The 13,193-nt window shown below is 37.8% G+C and overlaps 2 protein-coding genes across 3 annotated transcripts in view; one reads left to right on the top strand and one right to left on the bottom strand.

The window, feature by feature from the left end:
* Positions 1–239: 239 nt before the first annotated feature.
* LOC18437959 (S-adenosyl-L-methionine-dependent methyltransferases superfamily protein) lies at positions 240–3,356 on the bottom strand. 2 transcript variants are annotated; one of them, XM_006848155.4, is made up of 7 exons: positions 3,175–3,356; positions 3,008–3,078; positions 2,521–2,654; positions 1,394–1,536; positions 776–847; positions 591–686; positions 240–497 (listed from the first exon to the last, which is right to left on the bottom strand). In XM_006848155.4, exons 1-7 carry the CDS (start codon positions 3,224–3,226, stop codon positions 340–342), a joined length of 726 nt encoding a protein of 241 aa, XP_006848218.1. In that variant the 5' UTR covers positions 3,227–3,356; the 3' UTR covers positions 240–339. The 2 variants fall into 2 exon arrangements, with proteins under 2 accessions (XP_006848218.1, XP_088729193.1); XM_088873067.1 differs by lacking the exon at positions 2,521–2,654 and having other exon boundaries at positions 3,175–3,342.
* A 1,579-nt stretch (positions 3,357–4,935) lies between these two features.
* Positions 4,936–13,193, top strand: part of MIK (pfkB-like carbohydrate kinase family protein) — a 13,827-nt gene continuing 5,569 nt past the window's right edge. Inside the window, exon 1 of the mRNA XM_006848156.4 lies at positions 4,936–6,583. Coding sequence (XP_006848219.1) covers positions 5,681–6,583 — 903 coding nt within the window. The 5' untranslated portion in view covers positions 4,936–5,680. The remainder of the gene's footprint in view (positions 6,584–13,193) is intronic.

Raw genomic sequence — 13,193 nt, 5'->3', positions numbered from 1 at the left:
GTGCTCAGACCAGTAGACCCGACCTCGGGTCCGAGTATAGGTCCAATTTTTTAACCCAACAGGTCGGGTCCAGGCCCAAAACCTGGACCCAAACGCTATTTGATCAAATCTTGATCCAAAACGTAAACCCAAATACTAATTGGGTCCGGCCCGGCCCCGGGCCAGACCTGTTGCCACCCCGACCTTGAAATGGCATCTCTAGAGAAACATTAAGAGAAAACGCGGCAAAAATCAATGAATTTCTCTAAAAGAAATAACTGAATTTATCTTGACCTTGCAATCTTTACAAAACTGTCTGGATAAGAACCTCTCTCTCTCTCATGGATAATTCCACTGATATCACACTTTAGGGCTAATACAGTACACGCGCGAACCCATATGTTCAACATCCAGACCAGATTCCTCGCATCTGCTAAAGAAGAGTGCCTCATCCTCTTTGCCAATCCGGCGTCTCCAACTCATCAAGAACACTGGAGGTGCCACTTCCACATCTGATCCTGCAAAAAACCCCACTTCAAATTAACCAAATCCTTTTCTTTTGCTCTTGAATCACCATCAACATTTGGTCCTCCACCATATTGCTTACTCACCTAGCTTAAAAGTGGTCCTGGTTTCTCCACCTTTGGGTTTATATGTTTTGAGAAGGAAGCATAGCGTTTTTATCAAGTTTGGATATTGTTTCACATCTGGCAACCAGAAACAAAAAAGTACTGTTCAATATGATTATGCGATGTCAAATACCATGTGAGTTTGCCTTCAAAGATTGAACACTTACAAAGTAGTATATCACTGGCAATGACCAGGTCCCAATTTGGACAGGGGTTTGGAAAATCATCTCCCCATGAATCTGATAAAAATGTTCGTTGAAGAAAGTTCACAGTCAGGAGAAAACTCTAAGTGAAAATTGCCCCTCGTTATGCCAAAACCACAAAATTACTTTGCCATAACCTTTTTTCCCCGTATAAAACCACAAAGTTACATTGCCATCAACTGTTGAGTGAACTTTCTACACAAATATATAATTTATATGTTCTTGGTAAAGATCCATCCATCCAATCTTGATTGGGTAGATAGGAGTGAGCCAACTTAACAACATTGTTGGTACTAAGAGCGTACAACTGTTCGTCTTCAGATCGATAAATTATGTGGGGAGAAAGGTTTCCCTCAACTATTGGCCATCCCTAGATTCTTTTAGCACATTAGAATGAGTAACATTGGTCTATGTTGTTGTAACTTTTAAAAGGAATACATTGTTCTGAATTTGCTTTGCTATGTGCAAATGTTTCTGGCTTTCATTTGTATGAGTTGAACTATCCAATGATCATAACCGTGAATATTCACATTCAGCTCTATGTGCATTGTGGTGCTCCTAAATATATAAGGATATACATACGTCGGATATGCGGCAACATTGGTACGCCATTTAGTTCACAGTTGTGTGCTATATTCTCTTCGATGTCCTCATCGTCAAAATCTGAAGTTGTGATATCAACTTCAAATGATTTCCTCAGGAAAATTGAGAGCGCCCCAGTGCCACTACCAGGAAGAGAAAACATATTTAAGAAACATAACATTGCAAACAATTGATAGATAGAAATCCCCCATGACTAACTAATTTTTGCATATAATATAACATCTATAAATGCCACAAAAATTTGATAAGCAAGAATTGAACACATAAAAGTTCATCCATAAGTCTACAATGAAAAGTAAGTTCCACAAAAATTTAGTAGAAAATATGAGCACTTTATTAAACATGTTCAACATTGTACATGCCCATATTGGTGGAGCAATGGTACTGCAATAAACCAGAAAAATGTATCAGCCATATTAACTTGATGGTCAAATAATGAAGAGTAGCTTTGCATATTGTTATGGGGGTGTGCAACGTCATTGTTCATAAGCAAATTAGGGAGGAGGCTAGGTTAGCTGAACGGTGATTATCAGTTCAAGGACGCAAAGGTGACTTTGCTTTTTTTTTCATGGTAAGAAGGGGTAGAGGAACTGCCTCGAGCCAATGTCCGAGAACCAGGCATTACAACGCCTATGAAAACAATTCAAGTATGTTTTACAATCTACAAACAAATGATCCATGAGTGTGACCCAGAGTACCATTAAGTCATCAATAATATGCCCATTTCAGATAAAAGAAGATGTACTCATCACTCAAAAATGCATTCATGAACAGAACATTGATTTTGCAGATAAACATTCCTACCAAGGGATAGAAAAAGGATTGGTTGATACTCATTCTTCTCTTTGTTGAACTTAGGATAGACATATAGAATAAAAAATAAAAAATAGAATTGAGGAGAAATAGATAAAAATGATTGATTGGTACACTGTTTCCTTCTCTGTTTCTCCTGTGGGCAACTTGGGGTAGATAACACATGCAAAAAAAAAAATTTATTTTCTAAATCCAACAAAAATAATTCTAAGCAAATTTGAGTTAGAAGATTAAAAATAGTTGAGATCTTAATTGAGAAAAAAAAATTGCCCAAAATCAAACATAGGCCTGACCTGCCGAGCTCTAAGACACGCCTCCCTATTAACCATGAGTGGCGTTCAGCTAACCAATCCGCAAATGCAAAAGTCCCAGGCCATACTAAATTTGCATTCAGGAAATGGAATGAGAATTCTCGAATAAACAATTCCTGCAGATTTTTCAAAATATTTGTCTGAGTATAAATGCAGTTTATATTTATCAAGTTCCCCCAAAAAACAGTCGCATTTAACACTCCTAGCCTTTAAAGTTTCAAGAACTCAGCATCATTTTTTTTCCTATTTAAATTGTTCATAGGGTGGTGTTGTTGATGATGATGACAGGTGATGTTAAGGCAATGCAAAAAAATTTGGATTAAAGAATATCTCCCCAGGGCACTTATCTAACCCTAAACCTTTTTTCCATAAAATGAAGGGTGAGAACGCTCTAACTTTCTATTTCTAAACCCTAAAGCAAACCCTAAACAAAAGACCGAAATTGTGAAGAGGAAATTTTGGGAGTTACCATTCCACCAGGAAAATAATGCTTCCTCTTAACATAGGAATCTTTCTTCTTCCCTGAACCATCCTCATCATCTGAAAATCATAATTAATGGGTATATAAGAATAGATAGATAGAGAGAGAGAAAGAGAAAGAGAGAGAGAGAGAGAGAGAGCTGAAGAGAGAGATACCTGAAGAGGAGTGGCCAAAGAGAGAAGATGGAGAGAACATGGCAACATCCATTGCCAAGAGAGGTTAACAGGGGATCTAAGCAAAGAGAGAGAAACAAACCTAGTTTTTTTTTTATTTTATAGGAGAGAGTTGGACGGGAGAGAGGAGCAAAAAACGGATGGCCCCACGTAGGGTCAACCCGAATGAGTCCACGTTCGAATGTATGTTTTGGAACTAGAGAGTCGGATCTGGCTCAGCTCCATGACTAGGTCCAGCCTGGAACTGTCGGGTCGGGTCGGGTCGGCCAACCTAACACAATCCTGTATGTTTTTATTCAAAATAATTGGGCCGGACCTGGGTCTAGGTAGGGTTTAGGTCCATGTAGAACCTAGTCAGATCCGAGCTTCCGTCGACATGTTGTTACCTTTGCCTCGCGTATACCGCGGACCTCTAAATTTTATTATAGAATATAATTTTGGTATCAAATATTCTTAAGATGGTTTAAGAACCCATTTTCATCCCCAATTACAAAAATTTTAAACTCCAAAAATACTTCGAATTAAGTAGATTTATGAATATGGAATCTTGAAAATGGACGGTCGAAATAATGTGTTGCAAAATGCAATACGTTTTGAACTTAAAAATCTTGTTTGTTTTCATAATCACACATCTCTATGATCATGATCAGTTATAAATTTTTCTTACATCAAAAAAACCCTTCCTCATTGATTTTGTTAAATGCACTTTATTTCTACATTTTAAGGATTCAATTTTATATAAACTTTTTCCTTTGTTATTTTCCCTTCTCAGTAAAGTTGGCACCCAAATGTCTCACCCTCTATTCCATTCCCATCGTTAACTTATCATATTAAAAAAAGGGGAAAGTACTGTTAATATACTCAAATTTTTTAAAAATTAGAAAAAAAATCTCTAACTTTTAAAAACCTCGGCCATACCCTTTTAAACCATTTTCGCGTTTTTTTGGACGAAACTACTATTTACGGTAATCTTTGTACCGTAATAAGAATTTCGGTATTGAAAATACCTCAATAAACTGATAACAGTATCATTAGTACCGTTATGTTCTAACTAAATATTATGGTAATATTAGTACCGTAGTACTTATAAAATTATTTATGTACTACTTGTACTGCAATACTTACTTACAAAGTGAAAACAATTACGGTATTTATAAAACAATTACGGTATTTATAGTATCGTAATCTCTTAAATAATCTAAATGGTACAGTAAATGTAGGGCTCTATTTTGGTTTCTAATCGGTGGAGGAGAGAAGAGTAGTAAGTGCGGCTTTTCTTTTCCATTTTACTGTTATTATTCTGATGTACATAAAAGAATGAAGCAACAATACAGATGAGTGCTGCTCTCTTTCAAGAGGGATCAACCATATTCATATAAACCTGCATGTATGCCATTTTCTCTCTTATTTGTTTGAAATCAATAACCAAGGCTTCATTAGCGGTTTGCTTTTATGCCATTCTCTCTCTCTCGTATAAGCCTGTGTTTATGCTCTTCTCTCTCTCCCTTTTTCCATATAAACCTGAATTTATGTCATTCTCTCTCTCAAGGAGATAGTTTTATTTGGAGGCTTTTTGGGGAAGGTGAAATATACATGTCTGATTTGCCTTCGATCAATTAGGGTTGATAACATTTACGATATTACGTGTACTGTTTAGATTGTTTATTGTGGTATTTTTAATATCGTAATTTTTATTACCGTTTAAAGGCTACCATAAAAGTGTGAGAATGGTCTAAAAAATGTGGTCGAGGCTTTGAAAAAAGTTGGTTTCTTTTACGGTTTTAAAAAAATTCGAGTATATTAACGATAATTGACCCTTAAAAATAAAATAAAATGTTTTGTTCGGTTAAAAAAAAGCAAGTTGGCATCCTACCAGCATAATCGGAGCCGTCCATTTTTCCAAATTCGAAAGCAGTGGCGTATCATCCCCGCGCGAAAAGGGCGAATCTCTCTCTTTCTTTGATCGCAGCCATAATGACATTTGAGAGCAGCTGCCACCACCTGTGAAGCCACAAACGATTCATCGCATGCATGCATTCTCAACTCATCTGAGGATCCATGGAGTTTTGATTTTCACAAACGAAAGATGGAGGAAATGAATTAAGATACAGACAAGGTTTTTTTAGTGGATAAAGAGAGAGAGAGAGAGAGTTTGGGGATTCCTCTGAACCCATTAAAGGAAATTGCAGAGAGAGGAGAGCTTGGGAATCTGGGCCTTCCATACCATTAATACTGAGTGGGTCCTTTCTTCGAGGCTGATCCTATGATCAATAAACAGCCAATTCAATAAGTTTTGATCGATGAACGACTTATTTAACACTTTGTTTGCATTTTGCCAACCTATTTAACACTTTGTTTGCATTTGCCCTGAATAACCCATTTGTTAGTTTCAGAGAAACTGTGAGAACACAGTTCTTAGTTTTACCTGAAGAACCCTTTTGTTAGTTTCAGAAACTGAAAGACCCATTTGTTAGATTCAGTGAAAGAGATGAGAGAGGAGGAGGACGAGAAGGAGGATTTGTTGGTTTCAGGGAAAGAGATGAGAGAGGAGAAAGAGGAGGAGCTCCTGGTGGTGGGAAACTACTGCCATGATGTCCTCTTCAGAGATGGCCTGGTAGTGGGCGAGACACTGGGTGGCGCCGCCTCCTTCATATCGCAGGTCCTTGAATCCCTCTATCTCTCCTCCAAAACCACTATTGTCGCAAAAGTGGGCCCCAACTTCGCCTACTCCTCATCTCCCCTCTCTCTCCTCCACCCTCCGGTAATAGCCTCCTCTTCTCTCACTACTCTCTTTCATGCCCACTTCTTCAATGATCAACCTGACAGAACCCTCAGGCGCATTTGTGCTTGCGATCCGATTTCACCCTCCGATCTCCCCACTTCCTCTCTCTACGATTTTGGCATGGCTGTGGGGGTTGGGGGCGAGACCACTGTTGAGACCCTGGCTCGAATGCTCGACCTATGTGATACTGTTTTAGTCGATGTCCAGGCCTTAATCCGCACCTTTGATCCTGTTGATGGGGCAGTTCAGCTCATCTCTCTCTCGTCCACCCCATTTTTCTCTCTTATCAGCAGGGTCCAATTCCTCAAGACCTCGGCTGAAGAATCAAGGTATTTGGACATTGAGGAGTTGAGGAGGGGGGGTTGCGTGATTGTTACTGATGGGGCGGAGGGGTGTCATGTTTATTGGAGGGAGGGGGAGTTCCAGGTGCCTGCATTCAGGGCTGTGGAGGTGGATCCTACCGGCGCTGGGGACAGCTTCTTGGGCGGGTTTGTGGCTGGGCTTGTATGTGGCCTCAGTGTGAGGGATGCTGCATTGCTGGGGAATTTCTTTGGGGCGCTCACCGTCTCTCATATTGGGGTCCCAGAGCTTGACCCTGTGAAGTTACAGGTCTCTCTCTCTATTGTTTTCCTTATCTCTCTCTTTAGCTAGCTAGCTAGTAGCTATTTTATTTCGTGCAGTATGTTTTAGAGCTGTAATTTCCATTGGGCTATCTTAGATATTATGAAATTTTCATGGCGTGAGCTTGAATGGATTCACATATAATTTATGTGTGTGGGATCGACATCTATCTATTTTTAATTGGATTGGTAAATGAGCTGACAACAATGTTAAACATTATTGCAGCTGAGTAGCACAAGTTCGTGACATTGTTGTTAGCACATTGCGAGCAATCCAATCAAGGTTGTCAATTCCCAAACTTATATGAATTATATGGGAATGAGAACTTATGGAAAGGTTCCCTAGTTTTCTGAGAAACCCATTTAAGGTTTAGGTGCATGCTTCATGGTTTCTCCTTTCTTGTGTTTTGTGTGTTAAGCCATAGGAGAAAGTTTCATTTTTCCATGGCTGCCCATGCTGATTCTTGATTTTAAGTTTTACTTTTTATAACTGACCTTATTATGTGGATTTGGTTTGCATATAGTTAAGCCTTTGAGTCATCCTCGTTTTGTATGGTTGAAATAACTGCATGCATTGTCTTTGCTCGTTAGTAGTAAACCCTCATCAGCAAAATGATGCTAGCCTCTATTACCGCATATCCTTGGCTAAATTTGAGGGGAAAAACTGCATTATGCATCATAAGGTTGAGATTTTATGGGGAAGAGCAAAAAGAATGGGGAAGGATGGTGTTTTACTGTTTGTTAAATAAATATTCTTGGTATTGTCCTCCTTGTAACAATGGTAAGTGGTCTCATAGTATAATTGTAGCTTTCATTTTAGATTTATACACTTAAAATATGCTGTTCAACTCTACCTTTTTCTTGAACGTTAGGCACGCTATTCCTGGTTTGTTTTATAATTGTTTTATGCTTACCCATTCTCAGATTTTTCCTTTCAAAATTGGACCAAATTCAGGTGTTTTTATTTTCGATTGGGTTTCTCTCCATCTCATAATTTTTTTCCTACTGTGATTCTCTGCATGTTTACTCGACTTACCCCTCATGAGCTGCATTATCTTTTATGCTCGCTGCCTCTTCATGTATCAGATTTGGCTGCCTATGAATCAGAATTTCCTTTCAGATTTAGAATAATAGACATGTCACTAAAATAGGTTGAACAAAAAAGATAAAAGGACTCTCAACATCTTTTCTAGCTTCTCTTACATGCGATGAGTCACAAGGATCTTCTGACCTCGCAGTGGATCCCTTAATGTGGTACTCAGACTTCCTTGAATTTGTGAGAATGTGAAATGAGTTTTCTCAACACAAGGGTTAGTATTGAAACCTGGCCTTTAGCTAATATGCGAGATTCCTGCTATATGAACCATCTTAGTCATTCAGCAATCCCTCCCTATTTGTATTCAATGATGGTACAATTTTATTGGAGATCTGCCTGTGATTTGGATATCACAATGAATATCACTTCAACTTGCATATTCTATAGTTTGATTGACTTCTCCAAGTATCAGACATTGGTATGATAACCATTATGAGCATCTGGGCCTTGTTGCATTTGTAGTTTTGTTCTGATATTATCATTGGCTTCCAATGTTTTACCACATGGAGCATATTCTCTGTCTTGGGGTCTTCTCATTTGCAGTTGTTGAGTCTCAGTTTGCGTTGCACTCAACTAAATATCAACAATATCATAAAGCAAAATGGATATTGAGTTGACCCATTTATTCAGGTCATTCACATCTTTGATTACTGTTATCCATTTTCTCGGTTTGTTACACAGCAATCAGTCTGTAATGTATCTCGTCATGGGTTCACTCTTTAGTATGCAATCATTCAATCAATAATGATGGCTTTTGTTCTTTTTATTTTTTCCTTTTTTCCTTGGGAAATCTACAGATAAGTCCCATTTAATTAGCGAACCAAATCATAGTCCTTTTTTTTTATTCTTTTTTTGAGTGAGAAGCAGATGGGACATGGATGATCGAACTACTCAATTTTTTTGTCACTTCATTTTTTTTAAGTTGTAGATAGGTTTGGACATACAATTTCTGAATTGCTCTCTCCCTCTTAAAAACCATAAGTAGTGGGTTTGGATATCAAATATCCGAACTCCACTTTTTTTTTACGAAGGCATCATCACTATGCTCCTGTAGGAGCACAGTCTCTAATTTTTGGACAGTCAAATCTAAGTGTTTAAAATTTCAAAATATATTTAATTTTTAAAATACTAATATGATGATTCTAAAGTGGACACCAAATTTCTAGATAAAAAAGTTCTATGCACAAATTTTACAGGAGGGAGTAATATATTTAATGAGTTGAATGGTTAGCTTCCTTGACTCTTATAATCCTATTCCCTCTGGAGCATATTGTACACTCACTCCCTCGGGCAAAGAGCTACTTGGGAGGATTTTTTTTTAATCTCAAATCTTGGGATCCACCTAAGAATAAATAGGTGATTATTTTTTAAAAACCCTGGATTTTAAGTTCTTCTTTAGATCTCAAAAACTTGGGAGTGTAATTTGATTTTTTTTTTTTTTTGAGCTTAGTCCACTTGTTTGAAGAGGTTACATTCTCAAAACTTTGGGTAAATTCTCCTAGATTGGCTTTACCCAAGGGAGTAATGGCTAGTATGCTCTTGCAGGAGTATAGAATTTTTGAGAACCCAGATATCCAATGAAATGGGTGAAAAGACCTATAAGAGTCAAGTTGGCTCATGTGTCTAGTCAGCTCATTCAATTTGTTCAGCCCACACGTGACTCACATTTCCCCTCGTATGTGTTAGCTTTTTCTAATAACATACTCCAATAGGCACACACCATACACTTGGCTCCCCAGTTAAAATTTGTGTGCAGGAGTATTTTTTTTACCTATTTGGGATCCATTTTAAAATCAGTAGATAAGTATTTAAAAAAAAGTAACTATATTTTGAGTTTTCAAACATTTAGATCTGACAATCTAAAAATTGGACAGGATGCCCGTTTGGGAGCGTATTGTAGGTCTTCTTAAGAAAACATTAAGTGGAGGTTCAAACATTGGATGTCTAAACCTGCCACTTAAGTTTTATAAGTGGGAGAGAATGGTTCAGACATTGAATGTCCAAACTAGACTCCCACTTTGAAAAAAAAAAATTTGGGTGGGCGGTTTGGAGATCCATTGTTCAAAGCACTTTGAGAATAAAAGGAAGGGAGAAAGTGAGATTTTAATGTAAAACAGATACTGTGGATTTCGTTTTTTAATTTCTGACCATTAAATGGGATTTATCTGTAAATTTCCCTTTTTTATTGTTTAGGTGTTCAGTGTTCTTTATTGGTTGTTAGTAAAACTCTTCTGCACCTGTTCAGTAGCAGTATTGGTCAGTCACTTGAAATTTGTGCTATTCTTTATTGAAATTAAAAATATATATCTTTTATATTAGATGCAAATTACTAAAAGAAATTATCTTAAATTTCAGAACTGTGATCTCCTCCTGTTATTCAATGTCATTTAACATGCAAGCAGGCATCCATTGTCCTTCTGAACAACTTCTTTCCAAGCTTGTTCATTATTCTTGAAATATTCAACTAATCTATCAATAGTGATTATGTAACATTTTCCTGGTACCAATGAAATTTAGCTTATGCTCCCCTTCAGTTTATTCCTCCTCTGCTTTCACTCTACTGTTGTTCCTTAGCTTGACCCCACGTCATTCCAGTTCTTTGTGATGTCATCAACTCTAAAATAAAGCCAAAGAAGTTCCTAACAAACTTTATTTCACTAATAACTGCAAGCATATCCCTTTTAAGTGGCTAACTGTTTTTTTGCTTTATCATGACTGCAAGCATATCCCTTGTAAGAGGCTGACTATTTTTTTTGCTTTATCACGTCTTAAACACAGGTATATGTCACAAATTACTAAGTGTTCTGCTGTAGAAATGAGCTAGGTAGTTAATAGACATTGCAGCCATCCTAGGTCTCTCCTAAACAACCCCAAAAATTCTCGAAAGTAAACTTCCACTCTCCTCACAAAAATATAGCGCATAAATGGCCAAGGTTTTAAAAAAATGGGCGTTCCTTAGGCACCCCGTGGGGGGCGGGGGTGGATGGGTGGGTGGGTGGTCTGGTCTAGGGTGCCCAGCAGCAGTTAGGTGGCCGTCCAGAACCTCAGGCTCCCAGAGGTGTGAGATATACACATATGCATATATGTGTTATATATGTACATTTATGCATTTATATGTATCCTTGGCATCTTCTTTATACAAATATCTTCAAGTGAATGTTCAAACACGTTCATATCACTGAAAGTTTTGCTTCTTTGAATAACTAAAATAGTGATAAAACACAAGTACATAGTTTACTAGTGATTTAGTGTCCATAAACCATATTCTATAGTCCATAATACATAGTCATACTCATAGACTCCAAGTCTCAAATGAGACCAAATGACCAACACAAAATAATGTGGTACAACAGATGCTATACAAATGAGAAGAACGAGGAGATATTTAATTATTCAATATTTTGGATGTTTTTGTCTTCAATGTTTCAGTTGTCTAACAAGCTCAAAATTACCCCAAGAGTCTTCTAAGAACCTCATTTAGACCCTAAAATTGATTGCAATAAGAAATGGTAAGGTTTCAAATGATTCTAAGAACTTCTCAAAAATTTATTGTTTAAAAAAAAATCGTAAAATCGATCAATTTTAGGTATTTCTAGGGCACAGGAAAAGTTATTTATTTATTATTATTATATTTTTATTTATTTTTATTTTTTATTTACTATGAGGGATTAGAATACCCCCTTTTCATGGGTCAAAATGACCCAAAATGGCCCCATAAAAAAATAAAAAAAAAAAAATCTCACCATTTTTATGTAAGTTCCTTGGTACTTGTCTAGGATTGGGCGCTGGACGCTCGCGTTGGTGGACGCCCAGGAACTTCTGCCTAGGGCGGCCCAACCAGACCTAGGCAAGGGGCCCATGGCCTCTTGGGTGCCCAGGCATTGGGCAGCCCGTTTCTTGAAACACTGTAAATTGCCAACCCATTATTCTTACATAAGATGCAGAATTTAGGAAATAGGAGCTTTGTTTTATAAGTGGTTCTCTTTATGGATCTTATTTCTCTAGCCACTGATACTCTCAGGTTATCAGGACATGCCATTCTAACTGGTCACTATTCCGAGAGGTGAATGCGGGTTTGGCCTCTTGGCATTGGTTAGCCCATAACAGCCTCAACACTGGCACTAAAGATCCGATCTCTACTTACCCACCCAATCTCATGGAAATATCCAAAGACTTCCATCAGTCCTCCCTGAGTACATTAAAATGACTGCACAATTGCTAGTGGCAAGACATCATTTTTAGAGCCTTGACTCTAAGAAAACTGAAGGAATTCCTCTCTCTCTCTCTCTCCTCAGCGCCTGCACTTTGTTAATAGTTCAACTTTTCGTGAACCCAAATCACATGAAAGATTGGCCTTTTAGGTACCTTCCAAACTCATAGATGCTGTGTAAATAGCCACCCATTGACACTGATCCATCTTTTGGGGATAACAATGCTCCTGCCAACAACTTCTTTCTGCATCTCTCCCCCCCAACAAAAAAAAAAGGAAAGAAAGAGAGAAGAAAAAACTTCATTCTAATGAATACTTGGGTCTCTAGTGGTGGCCACAACCAAAAGTCTCCGTTTTCATCCTCAGCTCGTATATTTTTAAGTCACTTTCCCTCCCTTCATGAGTATGTTTTCCCTCCTTGATCTGATCCTTCACATGCCTTAAGATTTCTAGAAGTTGGCTATTCACCATAGTGGTCACATTGCAGCATCCTCCACTTTCTTTTACCAGCTTGAGGAGGCTCAGATGACCTTACCATAGGATCTCTAATTCCAGATTGGAGAAGGCCCCATATATTTTTGGCAAACACACATCACTTGAAACAAATGCCGGGTCAAGCCAAGGCGTGGTTCCTTGATTCATGCAAAGTGAGGATTAGATTAAAGTATTATTCTTGCCCTTCAACGATCCAAGCCATCCAACATTCGGATAACCTATTTTGTGAAAAGATAGTTTGGCTGCCCATGTTCTTAGTAATCGAACCATAGCAAGGAAACAATGGGTGACAAGCAAGAGATGGCTAGTATTGCCACCCATATTTGGTAAAATAGAAAACATTGTATGGGGTTACAGAAACATTAGGGGCCCATGCTGGGGTCCTTTGTGAGGAGCCTTTCCCCACTTGATTATATGGCTTCTTATGTGTGACAGATAAACCTAGTTCTTTATCTTTTCTTATCTTATGCTGTATATTTTTTTTTCCATAATTTATGTATATATATATATATATGTATACATACCATCATTATCATCATTCTAGCCTTTTCTCAATTAATTGGGATCGGCTACATGAATCCTAGTTTTCCATTCTGCTCAATTAAAGGCCATAACCGCAATGAGGTCATAAGTCCTCATATATTTTCGAACTACTTCCAACCACGTCTTTTTGGGCCTACCTCTTGCCTTTTTCAGTCTTTCCACTTGAACTAACTCGCACCTCCTAACAGGTGCTGTATATATATATATAGGGAAAGTATATAATGAGACCATTTACCTTTGGTACAAGGTGGTCAC

This window comes from Amborella trichopoda, chromosome 8, assembly GCF_054954075.1.
Source record: "Amborella trichopoda isolate Santa Cruz 75 chromosome 8, AtrichopodaSantaCruz75HAP2 v2.0, whole genome shotgun sequence".
Classification (NCBI taxonomy): Eukaryota; Viridiplantae; Streptophyta; class Magnoliopsida; order Amborellales; family Amborellaceae; genus Amborella; species Amborella trichopoda.
The sequence above is the reverse complement of the archived record's forward strand: the minus strand, read 5'-3'. Positions and strand labels throughout refer to the sequence as shown.